At 47.3% G+C, this 25,684-nt stretch overlaps 1 protein-coding gene across 4 annotated transcripts in view; it reads right to left on the bottom strand.

Moving 5' to 3' along the window:
* Positions 1 to 10,345: 10,345 nt before the first annotated feature.
* Positions 10,346 to 25,684, bottom strand: part of SBF2 (SET binding factor 2) — a 500,673-nt gene continuing 485,334 nt past the window's right edge. For 2 of the 4 annotated variants that reach the window (XM_069554404.1, XM_069554405.1), the window contains 8 exons: positions 22,855 to 22,981; positions 20,538 to 20,665; positions 19,155 to 19,388; positions 17,937 to 18,041; positions 16,352 to 16,545; positions 15,604 to 15,691; positions 13,096 to 13,227; positions 10,346 to 12,112 (listed from right to left, as the gene is read on the bottom strand). In XM_069554404.1, coding sequence (XP_069410505.1) covers positions 12,014 to 12,112; positions 13,096 to 13,227; positions 15,604 to 15,691; positions 16,352 to 16,545; positions 17,937 to 18,041; positions 19,155 to 19,388; positions 20,538 to 20,665; positions 22,855 to 22,981 — 1,107 coding nt within the window. In that variant the 3' untranslated portion in view covers positions 10,346 to 12,013. Of the gene's footprint in view, positions 12,113 to 13,095; positions 13,228 to 14,408; positions 14,529 to 15,603; positions 15,692 to 16,351; positions 16,546 to 17,936; positions 18,042 to 19,154; positions 19,389 to 20,537; positions 20,666 to 22,854; positions 22,982 to 25,684 lie in introns of those variants that run through there. The other 2 variants (XM_069554406.1, XM_069554407.1) reach the window with 1 other exon arrangement.

Here is a 25,684-nt window from a genome sequence, read left to right as displayed (position 1 = left end):
TTTCCCAGCTCTCAGCACTTGACTGTGAGACTGGGGACCTTTTCAGGTGTCCCAGGCATCCACTTGACCAGACTGTCCCTCCATCCCCTCTGTCCACCAGAAAGGCCCCAAGTTCTACAGATGCCACCTCAGGCCTGTCTCCGAGGCTTCCGCATCTATGCAGCCGCGCTGCCTTCTCAAGTTTGAACAACCACGGGGGCCTCCAGCGCCCTCCCTTCTCACTCTCCCCCATGCACTCTTCACCAGAGAGATCTTTCTCTAAATATACATCCCAGCCTGGGCTTAGCTGCCTTCCCTGTCCTCCTCCGCGCACCTTCGCATCCCTGGACTCAGCATAAATGTCACTTATTCAGGGAAGTCTTCTCGGATCTCCAGGGCTGGACTGGGCTCCCCTCCCATCTGCCTCCGGGCCCCTAGCTGTCCCCACCCCGTCACAGCTCTGATCACACTAGACATCAAATCTTGCAGGTCTGGGGAATGGATTATTTTACTTGGAGTCTAGAGTAATCAGAACAGCAAACATCCATGACTGTTTGTGGAACGAATGAATGCTGGAAGAATGCCTGAAAGGTGGGCACGCGGTGCTTTGGGGTGATGGGTCTACTCGTAGTCGGTTCCATCATACGTCTGGAGGTATGGGGGAGTGTGCCCCTTATCAGGACTGACTCTGGTACCTCACGTACCAAGGCCCTGGGCAGAGACATGACTTCTGGCCACCTCTGTCTGGTGAGGCTCAAGCAATGTGGTCATGGGAGGAACCCCCAGCCTCACCTGCTAAACTCAGCTGCCACCAGGAAATTCAGATGTTGGCAGAGGCGATGGGTGGGCCCGTGTCAGGCAGCATCTGCATGTAGAAGGGCCTGTATCGTTAGGGTGTGTGCTCGTGCAAGTGTGCACGTTCGAACCTGCAGCCGCCGCCTGTCGTCTGTGTGTGAGGGGCTGCGTTTGTGTGTGAGCGCCCCCCTTACAGCGACTCCTTCCCCAGCCTAGCCTGCGCTGGGTGCTGGTGCCTTGCACACACCTGTCATGACTTGTATCACGATATTTGATCTGTATGATGCTATATTAGTTTTCTCTTGCTGTTGTAACAAATTACTACAAACTCAGTGGCTTAAAACAGCAGACTTATTGTCTTACACTTCTGGAGGTCAGAGCCCAGAGTGGGTCTCACTGGGCTAAAATGTAGGTGTCAGCAGGGCTGTGTCCCTTTCTGGAGGTATTCCCAGCTTTTGGGGGCTGCCCACGTTCCGTGGCTTGTGGCCCCTTCCGTCTTTGAAGCCAGCGATGGCTGACTGAGTCTTTCTCAGATCACCTCACTCTGACGTTCGCTTCTGCCTCCCTCTTCTGCATGTAAGGACTCTTGTGATGACATGGGGCCCATCTGGGCTGGTCTCTGGAGGTCAGTGGATGGGCAGCCTTAATTCCATCTGCAGCTGTAATTCTCCTTTGCCACACCGGATAGCATGTTGGCAAGTCCTGGGGATGAGGACGCAGATGTCTTGGGGGCAAGGATGACGTTCTGTGCATCAGATAAGCTCTGCCCCTCCTGTCACTAGTGAGATCTTTGGGCCTGTGCTGGTTCTGATTCATCTGCAAGCCCCTCAGGAGCAGGACACTGGCCGGCCCGCCCTGGGTGCTTATTACGTATTTGTTGAATAAATCTGATTCGGCCAACAACTTATGGAGAATCCGTTTTGTGTTGGGTACTTTCACATCACAGTTTTTCCTCCCATTTGATAGGTGAGGAAGATAAAGCTCAGAGAAGTTAGGAACCGCCCAAGGCCAAAGAGCTAGTAAGTGACAGAGCAGAAGCTCAGTGTACCCCGACCTCGGGTCAACAAGGCTGACGCCTTAGTTCCTTTGAGTCTGGGGTGCTGAGAGAGACCAGTCCTGGACCTTTGATGGTGGCCATGAAAATGCACCTCTTGAGTTTCAGGCTGGCCTCTGCCGCTGTGCTCACACCCACCACTCTGCTCTCCGGCCTGCCGGCTGCCCTTGACAGGCAGGCCTGGCACGAGGATTCCCCGCTGGACTTGTTGCTGTCTTAGATCTAAACTGCAGCCTTAGACTCTTCTACTCTCCCTCTCTCCTCCCATCTCTCCCTTGTAGGGGTCAGACCTCCATCAGTCTGGTGTCTCTCCCAACTCCCCCGACTCCCTACCTGCTTCTCACTGGAGATGTCTCACGCAGAGGAGATGGGGAGGAGGATGTCGTCCTGGTTGATGGGGACCCCACATGGTCCCTGGAGCAGGTAGTAGCTCAAATGCTAGATATTTCACTGGTGAGAACCCAGGGAAGTTTCCTAGAGGAGATGAATTCTGTGGCAGGTGTGATAATTCAGGAACTTGAGAAATATGGGGGGAACAGTGCCTTCAAAAGATGGGCTGCTTGCTGCTCCCTTGTCCTGATGCCTTGCAAAGGGAGGAGGAGGGACTGTGAGCCTCCAACAAGCCGCCCATGGGTGAGGGGGACAGCATGCAGCCTAGGTTGGGGGGGTGCTACAAAGAGGCCCTTGCCGCTAGCAGTGGGGGCAGCTGTGGTGGAGGGCAGGTAAGGACAAGGAGAGCTGCAGAGCTCCGGGTGGGCCTGAGCACTCGGCCAAGGTAGTTGTGTGGGGGTCAGGCTCTACTGGGTAAATATGGCACCCTGAGGTCACTGAGGCTGCAGCCTCCCTGACCCTCTGGGCTGGTAGGGTGGCCCACGCTTCCTTGGGAGAACTCCCATCTCTCCTGCTCTGAAAGATGCCCCTGAGGCCCCGCCCCACAGGGCAGCAGGTCCCCTCCCAGGAGCAGCACCTGCTTCCTCTCCTGTCTGCTAAGGACAATGATGAGGGTGGAATTCCAGAAGAATCTGGCTGGGGACATGCTGGGCCTGATAAGGGGGAAGGAAACTACCCTAGGAAAGAATAAGAACTATGGTGGGTACTGGCAGGAGGCAGGGGGATTTCCTGGGATTGGATTTGCGAGTGTTTGATTGAGGCAGATGGAACGGAAGACTGGATCAGCCAGAATCCATTGACGTTGAGGGCACGTTCTTCAGACACAGAATTTAATACCCTAGCTAGGATGCCAGGGGGTGGGGCAGACACTCCTAGAAGTCTTTTGGAAAAAGTCACGGCCAGCACTCAACAGAGTGGAAATACCCAAGTTTCCCTGGCAGGCGGTAGAGAAGAAATTCATGAGAGCTGAAGAAAGTGGCCACTTGGTATGGACAGGCAAGGCAAGAGGGCCAGGCAAGTGGACATGGTGTATCGAGCATGGTGTCCCCAGGGGTAAAATGGGTGGGCAGCCAATAGCTTCTGCTTAACGTCAGCAGCCGGGGAAGCAGACAGGAATGGAGGAGCGAGGCAGCAGAAAGACAGGGTCCCCGCTCAGTTCCCAGACCCGAGCCCGTTTTCAGACATGGGAGCCATCTCCTGAAGAGGCGGCCACGGCTCTAGGAGGAAGGACCCTGCAAAACAGCCACCACTATGTATCATCATGATTCCTTCAGTTTTTCCCCAAAGACCTATAGCCATTTATTTGAGTGACTGTTCACTAGAGAAAGGGGACCACCAGGCAGGTTTTGAGTCATATTAACACTTGGAGGCTCCAGGCATCATCACAGGCTATTTGTCAGAGTGGGGCCCATGGAGGTCAGGGAGCAAGTGAAATCCTGGCTACAGCTGGGCTTGCACTGGGTCCACGATCCATGCATGTTTAATTAGAATTCAAGTGCTCTGACAGGAGGAGGGACCCCACGCTGGGTACCTGGCCTAGTGGGCAGGAGCTGTCTCAGCAGAGAAAGCGAAGTGGAAACTTCCAAAATTGCCTTCTCCTTGCTCCCTCATCCTGCTCAAGGTAATAGATAAAAAAAACAACATCTCGTCCCAGGGGTGATGGCAGAAACAAATGCCACCATTAACAAATTAAAGGACGAATGGGTGGTGGTCCTACCATCTCTCTATTTAATTCACCAGTCTGACCTTTGCAGAAGTTGACAGATCCTGGAGGAAGACTGCAGGCTTCATCAAGTGATAGCTCTGTTTGCAGCTGCTGTGCCTGTGGAATCATTCCCAGAGCAGACTCATAAGGGTTTAGGTATGCACTTTGCGGTCATTTGGCAAATGCCTTCTTTTCCATTCCAATTTGAAAAGAGGATCAGAAACAGTTCACATTCACATGGGATGAACAACAGTATTCATTTACAGTTTCACCTCGGGGCTACATTAACTGTCTTGCCCTTTGTCATAATATAATCCCCAGAGATCAGAGCCACGTGAGGATCACAGTGATCCATTACATCAGTGACACCATGGTGGTGAGACAGGATGAGCAAGAGGTGCCTCTGTGCTGGAGGCCTTGGCGAGGTCACATGCTGTGCAGAGCAAGGCATACAAACCTGCGAAGACTCAGGGACCTGAGACTCCAGTGAAGTTTGTAAGGGGCTCAGCAGCCAGGGGTATGTGAGGATATCCCCTCCCAAGTAAAAGAAACAGGTGTATCTCGTATCTTTTACGATGGTGAAGACAGCACAGGGCCTGGCTACCCTTGGTGGAGGGTTGCTCTTGTTTAGAGACAGCACCTTACTCTGGGAGAGATGGAAGACTGCCGGCTGCTGGTTGGTTCCCTAATAGGACCAGGCACTGCAGAAGGTCCAGGCTGCAGTGTAGTCCTGCCATTGGGTCATACCATTTGGCAGACACTCTGGTGTTGGAAGCGTCAGTAGTGGGAAAGGGAAAAGACGTGGTATGGGGCTTATGGAGAGTCCCGGGGATCCTGCAGCAAGGCTGCACTATCAGGGACAGAGGATTACACACCTTTAAAAAATAAATTTTAGAAGAGTGGGCTTTCTCTAGCTGTGCTGAGTGGCGGCTGCTCTTTGCCAAGGTGCCCTGGCTTCTCGTTGCGGTGGTTTCTCTTGTAGAGCGCTGTCTCGGTAGCTGTGACGCATGCGCCTGGTTGCTCTGTGGCGTGTGGGATCTTCCTAGCCCAGGGATCAAACCAGAGTCACTTGCATTGCAAGCAGGATTCCTAACCCCTGGGCCACCAGGGAAGTCCCCAATTATAAACCTTTTGAGAAACAGTTTCTGGCCTGTTACTAGACTCTGGTAGAGACAGAACGTCAGACCACAGAGGGCTTCTCAAACTGCCCAGCCTGAGTTGGGGTCTGTGGGATGTGCCAGTTCATTGAGTCGGATGGGCCTGACAGTAGACCATTGTAAGATGAGAATGCTCCCTCTGCAGCTGAGCCTGAGTGGGGCCGGAGGCACCAGTAGACCGCATGGGGACGCAGCCGGGCCCGGCCCCTGACTTGCACCCACGGCTACATGGAGGTCCTGCGTAACCAGCTGGAAGAGGAGGGACAAGCCTGAGCTTGGTGAATGGATGGGTTGGTTTGGTACGTGCCTGCGAGCTGAAGGTGGGCAGTAGCTGTATGACAGAGATGTAAAGGGAAATGGAAAATATTCCTGCTGGGTAGGGCTGTGAGCAGAGTACCTGGTCATGTACTTCGTATACAAAAAGTGGCCCAAGGTGGTGAGCAGATACACATCCTCCTGGGCCAACTGCCTGTTTGGTCAGGGGCCTGGAAGGAGAAGAACGGGAAGGTTAGGGACAAGGAGATGTATGGTAGACACAAGTGGATGGACATATGGGGGAAACATGAAGATTTAATTTTAAAATTTATTTTGGCTATGTAGGCTCTTTGTTGTGGCGTGTAGATATTTCTTGTCACCCTACACAGGCTTAGTTGCCCCTTGGCATGTGGGATCTTAGTTCCCTGACCAGGTATCGAACCTACATCCCCTGCACTGGAAGGCAGATTCCTAATCCCTGGACCACCAGGGAAGTCATCATGCAAGGTTTCAGTGCCACAGGCTAATGCCCATTAGGAAGTACCCAGCACACTGGAGGCAGTGAATAAACAAGTCAACAAAATGACCTGGATGGTGGACACTAGCTGGTCCTTGTCAGTGGCTACGTGGGACCAGCAGGATGAGCCTGAGTGGAGTGGCCACAGTGGCAAAAGCAGAACCAGGCAAGGGCTGACTTGGGCCCACCAGCACAGACTTCCACATCCCAAGGCCACTCTAGGCACTGCTCCCTCTCCTGTGCCCAGCCTGCCAGCGGCAGAGACCTATGCTGAGCCCGCATGTGGCACTCCTCCTGCCTGGGGCAGGTCAGCTACCTCAGGCACTGCCCGTCTTGGAAGGGCCAGCGGTTCATCTTCACAGGGATGGAAATCTCCTTTTTCTTTCCTGACCAGAGAGCCTCAGTCAGCACCACTGCCCGGGAACTTACAGAAGGCCCGATCCAAAGACATGGATTCCGCACAGCCTAGCGTTTGACCAGGGACACAGGGAGGGTCCCGCTGAACTATGGCTCATGGCTGTCACCAAGGCACTGACGACTCCTGTGTCCAGGAGCCAGCAGGGGTCCTCAACCCTGATTAGCAGAAGACAGGGCTGCTTCTGCATGATGGGGGCAGGAAGGAGGGTGACCCTCTAGCCACCCAAGTAATCCCCACCGTAACCAAAGGAGACCTGTGCAGAAGTTCTGACCTGAGACAGGTTTGATTACACTGGTCCTCCCTCAGTGCCAGGAAGATCTCCTGGAGAAAAGAAACCGCAAACCACTCTAGGATTCTTGCCTGGGAAATCCCATGGACAGAGGAGCCTATTGGGCTACAGTCCATGGGGTCACCGAGTTGGAAACGACTTAGCAACGAAACGACAACCTCCTTCAGTGAAGGCTTGGATCACATCTCCAGGAGAGCCCTCAGCATGCCCTGAGGTGGCTGAGTGTGAGGGGAACTCAGAATGGAGAGTGGGAAGAGGGAGGGCGTGAGATGAACTGCATCAAGGGCGCTGTATCAGTCCTTTGACTCACCTCTGAGTTTCGCTAGGAAGAGAGGCCCAGGGGAAACTGGGAGGAACATCTCAGGAAGCTGGCTATGAGAGGTGCTCTGCGACCACGGTGGGAAGACCCCCCGGGTCCCTGAGCGCACAGCCTGTGCGTGACTGTGGGCCCAGCTGCTGCTGCGTCCTGGAGTCCACTGCTGTGCTTGTCTCCCTGGCTGCAGCGTGCTGACGGCTGAGTGGGATGGGGGTCCCAGGCAGGCTACCCTGGGGAGGTGTGGGGTTGCTCTGATGATTTGTGATGTCCTGAGGACTTCTCATCTGCCTTGCTGAACTTCTTTAGAGTTACTCCACAGTCTGAGTCTCCCACCCAGCTTTTCCTCCTCCCTCCCTTCCTTCCCTGGGTCTTTGACAAGGTCATGCCTGCACATTGGTCTCCTGACTCCCAAACTCCCCTGCTTTCCTGCCCATCTGGTGCCTGCTTCTCAGAGGACTGGGACGAACACGTCTGTTAGCACCACTCAAAGCAGGATCCTTGGACCAGCAACCTCCGCATCACCTGCGAGCATATTAGGAATATGGAATGTCAAGTCCCCTCTCAATCCTACTGAGTCAGGATCTTCATTTTAGCAAGATGATTCATACACTCGCTACAATTTGTGAAGCGCTGATTTAGATGATTTGTTTCTCTTTCAGCAAATCCTTTTCATCAGTTTGGAGTCTCATTCGTTGCAAAGGTGAACCCTTGGAATCACAAATTCACAGATCAGGGCCCTTCATTTTATAGGTCAAAGGCTTAAAGTTAAGACAGAGTTCAAGGTCTTATCATGAATTAGATGCAGCGCCAAGGTCTCTCACCTCGCACTTGGGCTCTGCTATGAGCGGGTTACTTGCTCTCCATCTGCCTTGCCTAGCATAGCAGCACAGGAATGTGGCTAGTTGTGGTATAATTTTAAAAGATTTTTTTTTTTTTTTTGATCTTTGTCCTGGGTTTGTGGCATGGAGTGGCTAAAACCTTTAGAACTTCCTGAGTGAAAGGCGTGCCTTTGTTATTCATAATGAGTCCCTCTGCCCACACCTGTGTTTATGTGAATGCAGTGACTCAGGCTGGGCCCCTAGATAGCTTCAGGCTGGTTACCAGAAAGAACTACGTGTGAACGGGGTGTGGGAAATTACACCTCCAGGGGGACTGGAGAGTGGGTTATGAAAAAATCCTGACAGGATCCAGAGAGCTTCCCAGCTGGCGACCACAGTGAGGTGCTGGGAGGGTGCAGGCCACCCCCTCTCTCAATCCTTGCCCACGCATCTCTTCCCTGTGGCTGTTACTTCCTTAGGACAAACTGATAAACACAGACCAAGCACTTCCTGAGCTGCGCACGTTCTTCTGGACAATCACTGAACCTGAGGAGGGGGTTGTGCGTTGGTCAAAAGTCTGGTGGCCCCTGGGACTTGCAAGTGGCATCTGATGGGGGGACACTCTTGTGGGGCTGAGCCCTCAACTATAGGGTCTGGGCTGACTCTGAGGAGGAAGCGTCTGAACTGGATAAACTGTGGGACACCCAGCTGTATGGGAGAACTGGAGAAGGGAGTGAGGAATGACAGGAATTTTGTATGAGAAATCGTGTTGGAAAAAAGGTAACACAGTGGTCCAAACTGAGATAGACGGTAGGTGCAAAATACTCACTGGGTTTTGAGGACTCAGTATGAACTAGTTCATGAGTAATTTTTTGTACTGATTGACATGTTGAAATAATTTTGATGGATTACAGCAAATAAATTATTGAAAATAAGACAAAATGTTATAAAACTTTATCAATTTCTTTTTACTTTTTTAAAAAGATTCACAGTGGCTTGATTATATATCTGTTTGGCAGTACTGCTCCAAGTCTTCTCTCTTCATCCATACTGCTGCAGGAAGGGGGACCCCTTCCAGGGCCTGAAACTGGGCTCTTGTCTAGCACTCGGAAATGAATTCTCCGAGGAGACACATGTGCTGACAAAGCAAGAGATTTTATTGGGAAAGGGCACCCGGGTGGAGAGCAGCAGGGTAAGGGAACCCAGGAGAACAGCTCTGTCATGTGGCTTGCAGTCTCGGGTTTTATGGTGATGGGATTAGTTTCCGAGTTGTCCTTAGCCAATCATTCTGATTCAGAGTCCTTCCTGGTGGTGCACGCCTTGTTCAGCCAAGATGGATGCCAGAGAGGATTCTGGGAGGTGGTCAGACAGTTGTTGTCTCCCTTTGACGTTTCCTGAACTCTTCTGGTGGGTGGAGGCTTATTAGTTCCCTGTTCCTTACCAGGTCCGCCTGTCATAAAACAACTCATGCAAATGGTTACAAAGGTGCCTGGCCAGGGCAGGCGGTTTCAATGTGCTTCCCCTAACAATACTGTTTATTCTTGGCTTAATTCATAGCTCTGATTGCTGTAACTGAGGGCACTTCCTGATTATCAGCCTGAGATCTTGAGATTATTCAGAAATTCTTTATGAGATAATGGAGTTACTTAACAAGTCTTAAAAGAACTCTGAATGAAGTATCTATAAACGTCAATTTTCATTGAGAAACAAATTAGCTGTACTATTAACAGTTAACACTCCAGCTCTGGAGTGAGGTCATCAGGTAGAGGGGCTAGGGAGGTAAGAATGAAGAACCTGGGCTGAAAGTTTTGGGGAGTGGGGCCTGTGCTCCCCTGGGGCTGCAAGAACCCAGGCATAGAAAGGCCTTGTCAGGGGAGCCGCAGGGCCAGGGCGCCAGGCCTGTCTTTCTTCCTTGGAACGCAGTGCCCTTCTCCCCGCACAGCTAAGGCTGAGGAACGAAGGGCGGCCTGACACTCTTGGGCTCGACTCCAGCTGTTTCCCTTGTTAGTCATGTCAGGGTCAGTGTGCAGAACGGCAGGTCCCAGGAGTCCTGGAGGCTCAGGAAATTGAAGGCTCAGGAGGGTGATGATGGGGCCCTTCCTTCTTCCTGGATCTCCAGACTTGGGGGTTCAACCCTGAGAACCTGCATTCTGTTGGCTCCCCATCCAGATGTAGTTGGGGTCCCCAAGGTAAACTCTAAGAGCTTAATGAGAGGAAGTGTGGTCCAGACTGTGCTGTTTAACAATTTCCTGAAGCAGAAAAATCTGCTTCTGAACTAGCGTTTGATTTCTCCTGCCTAAAATTCTTGCCAATTGCCAAATGCCACAGGTGGCGAAACTGTAACCTGGAAGAGGTAAAAGACTTAGCCAATTTCACACAGCTCATCGGAGGCACTGGGTGGGAGTGGCAGCCTTAGGCCTCTTCCCTAAACTCTGCAGCAGTGTGTTCAGAACCCAGAAGCTGAGGCCAGCGTTTCCAGTGTCTGGTTACTTCCTGAGCCAAGAGCAGTGACAACATTGATAGAACCAAGGCAAGAAATGGGTTATGCTGTGTCTTACCCTTGAACTTTTAGTCCCATGTATGAATCATGAGTGTTGCCTCCTGAGTGTCCCGCAGTGCACAATGAGCTTTATTTCAATAAGTGAGGGATGCTTTTTCTTAAGAAATAAGTTTAATTCAAGGTGGTTAGTGAATACAAGGCATGTAGTGCCTTCATGAAAGTTAAAAGAATCCAGTTACAAAAGAAGCACTGTGTAGTCTCAAATAGCTGAAGGTACAGTGGGCTCCATATTTTACAGAGTACAAAAAATTATTTCATATACAAAGAAAAATACAAATAATGTGCAAAAACCATTTTCACAGGTGGCCATTTATAAAATGAAAATGATAGAAAAATCCTTCATTCTTATTACCCCCGAATTTCTTATATATTAACACAGTTCTGTTTCCTAGTGTGTAGATAATTTTAAATTTGAAAATCTGATTTTTCATCTACGAAGTGGCTTTTTAAAAAGGGAACCATTTTAAAATTACTGAAATCTTATGAATGAATCAGTTAATTTTATATTAAATTATAAGCAGACTACCTGAAAAACAAGGGTATAGAAATCATATATACATATTTTTGAAACATTAGTTTGGTATTTAACATATTAACATTTCAAAACAAATGTGATGGTCTAGCTACCTACGACTCCAGTTGACCACAGTGGCTGTTGCAGAAAAGCGGTCTCTGTTCACTGTGAGCAAACAGCATTCCTGTATCTCAAGCTGGACAAACACAGGTTATCAAAAGTACAGAAAATCTAACAACTAAACAAGTCCTTAAGTTCACGTGCAGAGGTGCTGTTTGGGTATCCTCCAGTCACGCCATGGTGTGACCGCGGTCTATACAGCCCTTGTCACGGGTGGTGTGCTCATGAACAGCTGGCTTCTGTCTCTCCAACATCTTCACTTTATTAGAGTTCAGTGCAAGTGGCTGTTTTGTGAATTAGTGCATCCAGCTTTTTGCATGTTATTTTGTGTAAGAAGCTGTCAGGGAGCAGAAGAATACATGGGACCACGAAGTCCTGGATCCTCAGGGCACCTTTGGCCTAGGAAAATTCAGTGTTTTGGAAGCTGTGTTTTCCTGCATTGGCCTGGTGATTACTGCACCATTCCCTGGCCAATCTTTCCCATCAGGCTATTCTGTGGGCCCCTTGGCCTGCCTGAGCACTGGTGGTCTTGCTGTGAACCCCAGCGCCGAGCAGGGATCCTGGAAGCACCTTTGGCAGCACCAGAGAACCAAGTATCTCTAAGGTTGGGCAGTAAGAGCAGGAGCCTCGAACGGGAAACCTATGCAGAACAGAAGATAGTCTTGGAGGATTTTGAGTTTTGCTTGTCAGGAAGTTTTCCAAGGAAGTTATGACCTTGGAGAACAGAAAGGATCCAGCTTTCATGAAGAAGGACCCAGGTGGGTGGTAGCCGCTCGGCCTAGGGGATGGGTCGGCCTAGGGGATGGGTGACAGATGGCTCAGGAAGCATTCTTCTGATCCCTAACCATGAGGGATTGTTCTAACCACTAGGTTAGAACAACCTAGTGCAAGACACAGGGAGGGCCTGGGGCTCTTGACCAGCCTTGTGTGACACACTTACTCGGCTAGGACGACCTAGCAACTGCCGAGAGGGGAACGACTAAGTCAGGGCAGGAGAACCTCAGGCCCCAGGATGACTCATCAGGACTGAGCAGGAAGCTGTCAGCTCTTCAAGGATTCATGCACTTTTTCCCTATCTGGCAGCACAAGCCCTTCCTCCTCCTCCTGTGTGGGCTGACCATGGGTATCAGGCATCAGAGATACAGCTCTGGATCCTGTCCATCCACTGCTGGGCACTCTGTCCATCCTGGGCACAGAAGTTATACACGCGTTTGCTGGTCTTGAGCTACAAAAACAAAGGAAGAGAAGCAGAGATGAGGGCAGGGCTAGTGTACAGGTTTGGTCATGTGAGCTAATCAATCCCTGTGACCTTCCCTTTTCACGCTACCCCAGAACCTCCGTATTTCTCTGCTCTCCACTATTGTACTGTCATTGATTACAGAAATGATTTTACTTTCCTGGTCCCCAGAGTCACAGGGGATCTTAACAGAAGGGTCTGCAGAGAAAACAGATATTCCAGAAAAGCCTGACTTTGCACCTTCTTGACTAAGAGAGTGTGGAATAGCTGGAGCCTCTTGCCTCACCCATGCACTGCAGCCATGCAGCAAAGGAGCCAAGAAGACTAAGCTTCATCCACATCATGGTGGGGCTGGCTTTCACATTCCCTTCCCATCTCTTTCTCTAAGTCTTCAGCTGGGGCCTCACGGGGAGTTCCGAGTCAGGGAAGCGGCCTCACAGCCTGAGCAGGGCACTAGAGTATGACCTGTGTTCTGTATGAAGTCTTGCTTGGCTCTGGGGACTACATAAGTCCCCTATCATGTGGCCCATAAAATGTCCCAAGGCCTGCTGAAGATGTCAGGGAAGACAGTCATCATGTGTGACTAATGATGTTTTTTTTGGATGATCAAGCTTGAAGACAAAAAGATATAAAAGGGAAGTAACATCTGTTTTTGACAGAAGGTGGTGAGTGAATAACAATATTTAACAAGGAGTTCCTCTGCTTCCAAGTGTAGTTGGATACCTTTTGAAGGAGTCTTTTGTGCAAAGCAACACGCAGCCTTTATGAGCCATAAGGACAGCGGGGAGAGGTCAGGTTTGGGGATTAAGAGTGCTGGCTTCAGGTTCTGCAGCAGTTCCCACAGCCAGGGTGGGGCTGTGGCCCGTCTGTAGTTACCATCAACTGCTCTGAGGCCCTGTCATCCTTGGAGTGGATGGACTGACTGTAAGGGATTATGTGCAAAGAGCCAGGAAAAGACAAGGTCAGCTTACATCAAAGAAAGCCTTGTCACTCGTGTGCTTCGGGGCGCCCATGCTGGGACCGGCAGGGATGACCATTTCTACTTCAGCCAGGTCGATGTGGCCCTTACAGCTAGTGTCCTCACCGGAGTCATAGTATCGCAGCTGGAACCAAAGGACACATGGGATATGAGACCCAGGAAAGGGAGACAGCAGGGCTTTCAAAAGGTAGGCTTTTCCCATATCTTGCTCAACTATGTCTGGAAGAACAGACAAGAAATTAAAAACACTGTCTGCTTCTAGGAAGAAGAATTAGGTAGCTGGGAGAAAGGGTAAAAAGACACATTTTTTGAAATTCGAATAAACGTATTACACGTAAAAGAATAAAAACATCAACAACTGTAAAAAATATATGGAACATATGAACGGGGGGTTAATGTTTAGAATGTATACAAAATTCCTAGAGATTGAGAAGAAAAAGATAAACAACCTAATGGAAAACTGGTCAAAGGATTTCAACTGGCAACTCACAGAAAAAATGTGAGCGACCTATAAACATCTGCAAAGGTGAACAGCCTAAACAATCAAAAGTAAATGAAATCAATGAGATTTCACTTTTCACTTAGATTAAGAAATATTTAAAATGGTTGACAATATTCAGGTTGAATGGAAGGCATGAGGTATTCATAAGCACCGTTTGTGGGGTTATAATTAGTCAGAAACCTATCAGAGGACAATCTGGCAATATGAACTAAAAGCTAAAATGCTTATACCTATTGATACACCTTTCTCACCTCTAGGAATTTATCTTACAGAAACACCCCCACAAGCATGCAAAGACACACAAACAAAGAGGTTTCCTTCGGCACTCCCTCTATCAGCTAATGATAAGATGTATCTGCCTGTCAGTAGGGTCTTGGTTAATTAAATGATGGTACATCAATAGTATGGAATGCTATACAACATTTAAGAAATAAGATATATGTGAACTGGCAGGAAAATATGTTCAAGCTATGCTATATCTGAAAAGCTAATTTCCAAATAGCATTTATATATGAAGTGATTTTTGAAAAACAGTGAATAGCTCAACATTTGACTGAGGGTTACTATGTGTAAGGACTGGATTTCACTTGAACTAAATCAGTCCGGATTTCAGAAAGTTGCATGGCAGAAATGTGTCTGGTGCCTCCGTCACTGTGATTCTGAACTCAGACTTTTCCCTGCCTCTCTCTGCAGGCATGGTAGGAGTAGTACAAATAGAAACCCGTATACCTTTTGCATTAAATCTAAGAGACTGTCAGGAATGCAAGTATAATTTGATGTAACTGTAAATTATAGAAACATCATGACATTCTCCTATGTTTTATTTAGTGGTTTAATGGGACTTTTCTATACAATGTAGGCTCTAATTTCAAAGACAGTGCTGTTTAAAGTCCAGTTGCCTGAAAAGGGCTTCCACTGCATATCTGTAAAAAAAAAAAAAAAAAAAAAATCTCTGTATCTGTAATCCAACAGGATCCTGTGCAGCCTTTATGAAACTCCTTGAGCAGAGTGAGAGGTGGTTGATGCCCACATAAAGTGCTCATCTGGCAGGAGTCCTCTAGATGCAGCTCCAACCAGAGCACCGTGCTGGGGTACAGCCCGTGTCTTTCTCAGTAGACTCCATGTCACACACAAATGCACTGAGAACCTGCTCAGGGCTGACTGGTTAGTTCTAAGGCAGAGTCTCCAGTCAGACCATGGGAGGACCTGTGACTCTCCAGTGAATGATGCAAAGAGGCTGGAAGTTTGCATAGTGTCCCCCTACCCTCCAAGATCACCGAAGCAAAGATTCTGACTCTAAGGACTGTGGGGAGAGCAGGGGTAGGGGAGCTAGAGCCATAGCAAAGAACCTAACAGTGGGGAAACGACTTCCCAGAATGGTCTGGGAGGGCCAGGCTAGTGTCTGCCCACTGCGGATTTCAGGTTTGGATGGGCACATCCCCTTCTCCCTGTTTTAAAGCTCCCTTCCTCCTCTGTTGCTGTCACCTTTGAGGGATAATGATGCCTTCTTTAGTACAGGGATGGGCACAGAGAAGGTGTTCAAGAAATGTTTGTTGAATAAATTAACACCCTTGACTTTGAATGGATGCTTTGTGCTGTTGAGATGAAGTGATCTGTGCTCTGGAGAGTGTTCACAGGCATGGGCTCTGTGTGTGCATGTGGTACGCAATACGCTGAAACCCTGAGGTCCTCCCCCGGCCTGGTTGTGGACAGCAGGCAGCAGGAGATGCATGAGCATTAGAAAGCAGAGTTTTGTTGCTCCTGATGCTCTGGGCGCCTGGTCACTGCCTCTGTTGCACACACCCGCACTTTCTCAGAGGGCTGCTGGGTGCCCTCTCACTGGCTCCACAGAGGAGCCCCCAGGTAGCTGGTGAGAAGTCTCAGGGAAGCATTTTGTGCATGGGGGCTCTGCGTGTCTGCTGGGAGTCACACAACAGCCAGGGACGGAGCCTCGCCTGGGGAGAAGTGACTGCTACAGGCTGTGATGGTGTTTATTACCTGATGCTTTGTTACATCCAAAACAAACCAACGGGGCTTCCAGCCTTTCAGCAAAGCCCCTCTTTTGTACAGCGTTCCCTCGAAGGACCTAGAAGTAATGATGACATGGCGGTTAATATGATTTTACTACGTGCTGTAAAGGCAATATCTGCTGTTTTTGTTGGTCAAGACTCTGTTTCCCCTAGATGATCAAAAAAAGATCAGTCGGAGCTCCCCCCAGAATTCCTCTACTAGACTCTCAGGGAAAGACTGCCTCATTCTGCTGGGATTGCCAAGCTTGTGAGGTCTGGAGCTCTCAGTAGCCATCCTTTGTACCATGCTGGGGTTCACGCAGCCTGTACAGGCAGCAGAGCTGGTGAATGAGAGAAGCCTGAAGGTACTGTGAGAAACTGGTGCATCCTGGCCTTCTCACCTCACGTGAGTAAATTCCTTTCTGCTTGGGTGAGCATGTGCTGGATCTCAGAAGTCTGCCACTGGAGAAGTGCTCACTAACACACATTCCCTCAAAAGACCAGGCAGATAGGAGATAGTAGGGCCCACCACAAAAAACTACAACCTTCCGGCCTTATTTTAGTTATAATTTTGACTTTTCCTCTTCCAAGAACCATCTACCACATTTAAAACAGAAACAAAGAATTAAAGCGGATCCCTTTTAAGTTGATAGACGTGGCACGGCCTAGGCCCAGCTGATTCGAGGGGGGCTGGGAGAGCCTCTGCTGCACCCCCTGGAAGGGCTCACAGCATCTACCTGTTCTCGTCGTTCTTGGGCGTGTACTGGCTGTACAGCGTGGCTGCTCTGCGGTCCACCCCGTTGGATGGGGGGACACCAGTGTTCTGCTCTTCTGCCACGTTGCTCTCTGGAAGGTGGAGCTGAGGCCTCTTCTGATAAAAAGGGAGGTTGGTGGACACAGTTCCTGGGGATCCTGAAGGGTATCTCTGGGGCTGAAAAAGAACAGGAGGTAGGAAGGCTTTACAAAGACTTTAAGTAACTAATCTGGTAATTTCACTTCTAAAAATTTACCTCAAGAAAGAAACTGGATCATATATTTATGTCTATATAAAATATGTATAAAAGGATGCTTACCTTGGAGTTTTTTTTTTTTAACATAGCGAAAAACTAGAAAGTACCTAAATGTTGATCATTATGGGGCTAGTTAAAAAAAAAAAATTTCTGAACAACGGAATTCTAGACAGCTGTTACAAAGGATGCTGATTTATATGCGACAAATGGAAGGACACGCATACCATATATTAAGGAAAAAAGAAAGCAGGTTTAAAAACTACGTCTATAGTAAATCCCTTTTATATATGTGTTTAAAAGTCTGAAGGCATAGTGGTTTATTTCTATGTTATAAATTTTGGGTGATTTCTATTTTATAACTTCCTGTGTTATAAAGGAATACATACTTAAAGGAATACATATATCTCATATTCATAATCAAAAAAATTAACAAACTATTTTATTCTTAGAAAAAAGCAGTAAGACTTCATCCACCTGTGGCCTGTCTGATAATAGCCCCTGAGTTGCCACTTGCAGGCAAAAAATGGCGCCTCAAGGACCCCTTCTTATAGGGTCCGAGGACATTTTCTTCTATACTCCATTCTCCTTGACCCCTCTGTGACATCTGACCCTGCTCACCTCTCCTTTCCTCAAGTGCTCTCATCTGTCCTAACCTCCCTCTGCTGCACTTGGAGCCGACCTGCTGTGGGTTTGGCCAGTGGCCTCCCTGTGTATCAGCCGTGTTTTCTGGGCCTGAGCCTGCAGGCATGAGCTGGACGCCACTGCCTCACTGCAGGTTAACAGGACGCTAAGGTGTGGATGCTCAGGGGCTCAGCACAGCCCATTCCACATGTTACAGCTTAAGGGGCGGTGAGAAGCAGAAAATGGAGTATTTGGTATTAAAATATTTTTACAGTAAATGTTTCTTAATTTAGAAACAAAAAGGGGGGGGTGAGCAACAGAGAGTGGCATATTTTACTGTTTTAAAATATTTCATTTTCCCTATTTCTCTGGAGCCAACAAGATCTTGGCATTCCCTTCTTCCCTCCCCTCCTGTGGCAGAAGATCAGCTGAAACCACAGAGGTGCTGAGATAGAAAAAAACCAGTAATTTCCCCCGGATTTAGGGCACTGAACATAAGTATCATATCACTGTGGTAGAGTGAGACACTCAGGAAGTACTCGGTCGTTTGGAAATTTCTGCCCTGGACCCTCAAGGCATGACCCCTCTCTTTGGCCATAAACGTCCTGGGTTACGAGTGGCAGAGGCCCCAGCTGACCCAGTGCCCTCAAGAAGCTCAGCAGCAGCTCTTCAAAGGGCTTTGCCAACTCACATGGTCTGCTCTGGGCTCTTCTTTAAGGTCCACGTTTACCCGTTCCCACAGCTGCTGCCACTTCTCAGGGGTTTGGTTCAATTTATGCTCCAGTCTTTCAATTTCCTACAGAGAAATTAAAAGGGTTTTTTTTTTTTTTTTTTTTTTTACAGATTAAGTATTGGGTTGGTTAAGAAGTTCGTTTGGGCTTTTCCATAACAGCAGACAAACTCAAACGAACTTCTTGGCCAACCAAGTCTTTCACAGAAATCACGGTGCTCCCCAGAGCCACAGCTCCTCTGAGCAGTGAGCCCAGGGCCTCAGAGGCCTCCCAGCCAGAAATGGTGGTGGCGGGAGTGCTAGCTGGTGTGATACACTGTGGCAAAGATGATTTATTAGGATCTGTAACCGGGCCTCTTTGTACTGATGGCTTAAATAGAGAGATGAAATCTGTATCCGAACACCTTTACCCTTGGCCAGCCCATAGGAAATCTGATGGCCACAGCAAAAGGTCAAGCACTAGGCCTATGTCCAGACCCTAATAGCTGAGGTAGATGAGAAGTCTGTCCTGGACAGAGAAACCCCTTGACTCTGATGATTCAAACCAGATGTAGGGAGAATGAACCAAGAAATGCCCAAGCCTGGCGTTTCCCTCGGCCAGGGAGACTGAGAGCAGAGCAGCGGCCTCTGTGACGGCGCTCTCGCACACGCTTCTCCTGGTGGGAAGACTGAATGGAGAAGGCTCTTCAGGAACTGTCTGGCCTGTGTCAGGGCTCAAACCCTTCCCTCAGGGCCGCTGCTCTCCTCATGGGGGTTACTGCCAGAGTGGCTTCACTCCAGAATATAACTTGCAGAAGACGGCTGGCAGTACTCCCATCAGACCATCAGCTACCCACACTTCTGACCGGGGGAAGTAAGGCACCCACAGAAGTCATAACCCAGGCCTGACTCCGGCTCTTGGCCAGATGAAACAGCCGGGAAGCTGCGAACTGCTCTACTTGCTTGAATGCTTCCTAGTAATGATGAAAAACTCCCTTCTACTGAGACTGTTTTCCAGTCCCTGTGCCTGGATCTCCAGGGATGCTGGGGAGCCGGTCTGGTTTCCACATGTTCTACGGTGCTGGCAAGAATGCTAGCCAGGAGCTGGTGAACCAGGCTTCACTCAGCCAGGTTCCCGAGGCCTCTCGTGCCTTCAGGGGCCCAGAGCCTTGGGAGTCTGGCTTTGCGTGGCTGACTTACACTGAAAAGGCTGGTGAGAGCGTCGGGCTGAGCACAGCTGACATCATCGTAGCATGGCCACACGGTTCTCCTCTGGCTCTGGGGCCTGGCTCCTCCGGCCAGCTCAGAGTCTTCGGAGGGCAGCTGCTTGGGGGTCAGCATCATCCAGTCATAAGAGGGCCCTGTGGAAAGCGTCTCCTCTATATAGTAATCCCACTTCTTGAGGCTGGAAACATTTACACTTGGCTTCAGGGCCTGTTTGAAGAAAATTCTGAAATGTAGTTTTATCCTGACCTCAAAGTAGCCCAAGCTTACAGGCAGGCCAGCCCCCGACACTGCAGGGTCCAGGGAAGAGGATGAACAGAGGTTCTCATTACATATGTCTATATATTTAAACATTACACATCAATATAACTATTAGATAAAGTGTGTTCCATCCTCCTACCCTGACAAATATAACTTCCAAACGACCTAGAAGGCCAGGTTTCAGTTGAGAATTCTCAGACTCCTCGGCACTGGGGGAGGCTGGTCCCAGTTCCCAGTTGTTGGCCTAAACCTCTGCTGCTCCTGGCTCAGCTCTGTCCTGCACTCTGAAGGTCTCTTACGAACATGCACGTATACCCCAGCCCTGCAGATGAACTGTCTGCTCCCTGACAAATGCTACTCCTTAGTGGACCTTCGGCTTAGGAGTGTACTTACTGGCTTAGGGAAGTGGTCTGGCAAGTAATTTGAATTTGGGCAAGGAATTCTGAAGTACCAGAGTGTGGTCTAGATGGAGGAGGAGCATCTGAGCATGTACCCTTGGTTTCTCACACACCTCATAAGGAGGGTGCATGTGGAGAAAGGCCAAGGTGGGGTCCTATTGTTCTGGGGCCCAGGGTCTGGCCTTTTTGCCCGTGAGTGGTGGTGGAGAGCTCCGCTCCACTGCAGAGCCTATTTCATGTAGACCGGCATGGCAGAGCATGGCTGTCCCTGAGAAGTCAACCTTCTTGGCTGGGCTCCAACCTTCCTGCTTTTCATAGGGTTTCTTCCATGGCTCTGGTATGAATGGACTTAGGGAAGTCTTTTCTGAAGTACTTTAGGTTTTTCAGCTTAGACAGTATGCTGAGGGTTTAAGTTTTGTTTGTTCTCCTTTCCAGGGCAAGTTGATTTGCTCTGAGTTTCTTGAAGTTATCCTCTCTATGTCTAGGGGGCCAGCTCCTAATTTTTCTGGTCAAGAATTTGGTAACAGACTTCATTGCATCATAATCTAAACCCAAAGTGTATCAACTTTGAAATAACTTCTGGTATGAAACCTAGTCAAATGTTTATAAAAAGCTTAAACAGCTTATATACGCTCAACGTAAGGAAAACTTCAACACAAAAATATTCCAAAAATGCAACATAAATGCTTGCTTTCTTTACCTCTATTTCCACTGGTGAATATAAATAATTAAAGAAAACGGGACTCCTCTTGTGCATTCTATCAATACACTCCCAAATACAAATTCCTTTTTTGGCATGCTTGTCTCCTTTATCATCAAATAAAGTTCCTGGAAAAAAAAATCAGCAAAACAAAAGTCAAATAAATCAACAGTTTGCTTAAAAATGTGATGCATGTAGCAGATGAAAAATGGAGCTTTTTGTATGGCTCTAGAAACATCACTGCATGGGCAAAAACCTTAGAAAATAACTAAGGAGATAGGAAAGGACTGTAGCAAAGCTAAAGATAGGAATGGGCTTCACAGCTATATGGAAACAAATCCAAATGGAAGGAAAACATGTGCTGAAGTTTTCCCAAGTATTTAGCAATACATCATGACGCCCCTCCAGGCCACATCCCACGTCTATATCTAGATTCACAGAGGTCCATGCCAGCAGACATTCTACACATTTTTCCAAAAAGCTGGAAGGGAAATGATTTGATGAGACTCAGTTAAAAACAAAAATTTATGTTTCTTTATAAAGTTGCTGGCTGTTTATTACGAAGCCATTTAAAGTGTTTTCTTTGTTTGGTAGTTTACATACACCACACATCATGGTTAGGGAGACTGTAGATGTCAGATGGGTGTGGTCTGTATCCTTGGGTGAGTTAAAAGCTGAATTGGGGAGGGTGGCATTTCAGGTACTATATTTGTACCTTTCAGTCTGTTACTTACATGAGCCTGCTTTGTTTTAATAGAGAGGAAGGTGTGTTAGCATGAGGCAGGAGGTGTTTCTTTAAAAGGCCAGCGAGAGTGCCCCTCTGGCTTTTCTTGCTTTAAATGAAAAGACTCAGTCAAAAGTTAATAGGCATTTTATTTACCATAAGATAATGTTTCATGCTCAAGGCTGCACAAAATCTTATAATATGAGGGGCCCCCTAGACATGGAGTTTTAAGAGCTGGACATGATTTAGAGACTAAACTAGCACCAATACTAATTAATGTTTCTTCTCTACCTGTTAAGTGTAGAGTGCAGAACAGTAGTTCTCAACCCTGGCCACTCATTTAAAAAAGACAACAACAAAAAAAACAGGGGCTTCAAAAAGTCCTAGTACTTAGGTCTCACCTCAGACCAATTACAGAATATGAGAATAGGCCCCAGATCAAAGTCATTTTAAAAAGTTCTCTGAGTGACTCTAATGTCCACTGTAACCAGCTCTACTTAATGTCTTCCCAACACAAGGGTGACTAAAAAATTAAGGTTTCTGATTGTGATGTGTGGAATGACAATTTTATGAGTCAACAAAGGTCTGGAAGTACAAACAGGAAAGGAAATGGTCACACCAGTGCTGTCTCCCTTACCAAAAGTATGAAATATTGTACTAGACAAGTTTAATAGCATGCATTGAAAAACAGTATTTCTTGCTTTCATATTTTAAACTCAGAACATTAGTAAATATTTTCAGCCATTAAGAGAATCCTCTTTATGAATATTCAGTATGTATAATATACTGAAAATAAACAGTAGACATAACATACTGCTTTTCTTTACTTGATTGTCTTCTTAACAAAACTACTCACATGTATCCCCGTTTCCCCTTCCCTATAACAACAGCAGAGTAAGAACGTAAAATCCCTTGGGGAACGTTTACACAGGGGCTGACAAGCTTTCAAGAATCTATTCTTTAGAACTGTTACTGCCATTAAAAATTATAATAATGGTGCTATCTAAAATTTATTGAGTTCTTACTATGTGGTAGCAACTGTGCTAAGAAATTTACAAATATTTGCTAATGTGGTCATCCTGGTCCAAAAAGGGGTGTGTGCTATTATTATCCTCATTTTAAAGATGTGGAAACTGAGAAAACTCGGAGAGGAACCTAACCTATCCTAAGTATTGATACTTGGCTGGTAACTGGCAGTGTTGAAATTTAACTGTATTCTCTTTGCTCCAGAGCCCGTGGCCATAACTGCTATGCAAACTGCTTCCAGGGGAGCAGTAACCTACCAGCGTGTACCAGGGGTGGAATAGCTAGGAGCCAGGTGTTTCTCCACAAACAGTGCTACTGCGTGGAGATAGTAAGATAGTAATTAGCAGACTGACGTTTTCAAAGGTGCTACATGACGACCATTATCAGTCCCCAAGATCTGGCACAGCACAAAATCTCACTCATTCATGTCCATCATACTTTCACAGTTCAGAATAAAACACTAAAGTGGCCTTGCCACACTTGGGGGTGATTATTTTATTAGAGTTTTTAATTAAAAATACATAACACTAACAAAAAAAGACTGAACAAGGGCATGCAAACACGTACCATGCTCTAATCTTTCATAGTCTGAATCCAGGAGAAATGTTTTAAAGCGATTAGACACATAGTGGAAAGCCAAGAACTTTAAGTAATAGAGATTGAATTCAAACTCAGTTGGATACTGGTTGTGAACCTGAAACACACAAGGCAAAGAAAAGAATAACAATTAAATAGAACAAAAAGTGGACGCCATGCCACTGAACACTGACTGAAACGCATGGGAGGCCATTTGGTGACTCAAGTCAACTGAATCCCTGACAGGAGTGGAAGTGGGAAGTGAACCAGCCCTTTGCCAGACACCACGCTAGGGGGTTTTATGAGCATAATCTCATATAATCTCCATAACAACACTGCAAGATATGCATTATTTTTTGCTGGATTTATTGAGCTATAATTGACATATAACATTGTATAAGTTTAAAGTGTACAACACAGTAATTTAATACACAAGTCTATTGTAAAATGATTACCATGTTAGTGTTAGTTAACACCTCCATAACCTCATATGCTTACCGTTTTGTTTTTTGGTGGTGAGAATATTTAAGATCTACTTTCTTAGCAACTTTCAAGGATATAATACAGTAATGTTAACTATAGTTGCCACAGTGTACAATGGATCCCCAGAACTTTCTCCTCTTAAATCTGGAAGACAAACATCTCCCATCTGCCACCTCCCCACAACCCCCAGCCTCTGGTAACCACTATTCTACTGTTTTCATGAGTAAGGCTTTTTAAGGTTTTACCTATAAGTGAGATCATACAGTTTATCTTTCTCTGACTTATTTCACTTAGCATAATTCTCTCAGGGTTTATCCACACTGTTGCAATGGCAGGATTTACTTTTTTCTCATGACTGAGTGATATTTAATGTTTATGTATATAATGTTTATATTTATAACATATACATCATCTGTAGATGGATACTTAGGTTGCTGCCATTTCTTGACTATTGTGAATAATGCTACAATGAGGTATCTCTGAGATAATGATTTTATTCCTTCTAATATATCCAGAAATTGGATTGCTGGGTCATATGGTAGTTCTATTTTTTAATATTTTGAGGAGCCTCCATGTTGTTTTCCACAGTGACTGAACCAAGTTACATCCCCACCAGCAATGCACAAGAGCTCCCTTTTCTCTACATCCTCTCCCACAGTTACCTTTTGTCTTTTTGATACTAGCCATTCGAACAAGTGTGAAGTGATGTCTTGTGATTTCAATTTGCACTTTCCTGATGATTAGTGGGGCTTCCCTGGTGGCTCAGAGGTTAAAGCATCTGCCTGCAATGTGGGAGACCTGGGTTCGATCCCTGGGTGAGTGAGCACTTTTTCATATACCTTTGGCCATTTGTATGTCTTTGGAAAAATGTCCATTCAGATCCTCTGAAGATGAGTATTATCACCCACCCCCAACCCTGTACGAATGAGGAAGCTGAAGATGAGCAGGATTAAGTAATTCACCCAAGGTCACTTACAGTCATGAGCGAGCCCAGATTCGAATCCTGGCTTGTTAGGCTGCACAGTCAGTGTCTCATTTACTTCATACTGGGCTAGATACCTGACAGATAGGGACCATTGTATGCTGCGGTCCTTGCTTTCCAGGCATTTGTGGTGTAACAGTGTGTAATACGATAAGAAAAATTATACTTACAGAAGTTTGGCAGTGAAAGGAATGAGAAGAGAAGGTGGTGGTTTGGGGGGTGGACAGCAAGAGTTGTTTTCCTGACAAAAGAAATGTGTGCCCTGTCTGAGGGCAATGCAGAAGGAGCCAACAGAATAAACTGTGGAGAAAGAGCTGATAACTAAGAGAGTAAGGCCCTGGGAAAGCAAGAATGAATGAGGCCAAGGGTCCAGAAGCAGGCAAAAGCCTTAAAAATGAGGCGGAATAGAAGAGTAGACAAAAAGAGAAGTATGTTCAAGTGCCACGGGTGGGAGGGAAGAGCTTATAAAGCCTTTTAACTTTAATTTTCCATCAGTAACTCAGCGAGGTCACTGGAGGGAGGAATAAGGATGAGGGAATGGCATGGAAGGGTGGGAGCAAGGCAGAGCCTGGAAGGGTCACTGGGCTGTGGTGTGCTTTAGGCAGACTCTCTGGAGCCATCTTATGTTGGCAGAAGATAGGCTGATGACCTTGGGACACTGTGGTCCACCCAGCAATCTCACCTCTGGACTGCTCATTCTCTCATGACCAACAAGAGAATTTCACTTGGTTGAGATAAGTTCCAATCATAATTGTATTTGCTTAAAAGCTGTTTCAAATGAACTCTGCAGGCAGGCTGTCTGAAAAGCCAGCTTTCCTCTCCATGTTTAATTTGGCAATGTAGACTCACACTTGGTCAGCCAAGAGAGCGGCATATGTGCAATATGTTGATTACTCAATAGATCAATGGGAGTTTAAAGTCATGATCTGGATACCATCAATTTATCAACCTTTATCACTTGATTAGGAACCTAGATTTCTGTGATGATTAAAGGTTTTTTTTTCTATTAACTTTTTTTTGGCTTTTACACTGAACTAAAATTTTAGTTCATACGTAATGGAAAATAAAATGGAGGCTAAGATGTATTAAAACAGTCTGACTCTTCTGCATCGTTGCAAACTGCAGATGGACCTGCTTTCTTGACCTGAGCTTCCGTCCTTCCTGTTGCGTCTGGCCTCCCCAGGACAGGGGAGCTTTCTGTAGGACAACTGGGGTGTGGCTCTAAATAGTGAGGGAGTGCACCATATTCCAGGTTTTAGAACTTAAACTCTTTAGCCTGAGTTCCTGAATCCATAGCACCACCTCAAGGGGCCCCGGTGCACATGATGGAGAAGGGGTGACTTGGACTGTGGCTCT

This window comes from Ovis canadensis, chromosome 15 (assembly GCF_042477335.2).
Source record: "Ovis canadensis isolate MfBH-ARS-UI-01 breed Bighorn chromosome 15, ARS-UI_OviCan_v2, whole genome shotgun sequence".
Taxonomy (NCBI): Eukaryota; Metazoa; Chordata; class Mammalia; order Artiodactyla; family Bovidae; genus Ovis; species Ovis canadensis.
This window is presented reverse-complemented; position numbering and strand designations above follow the sequence as displayed.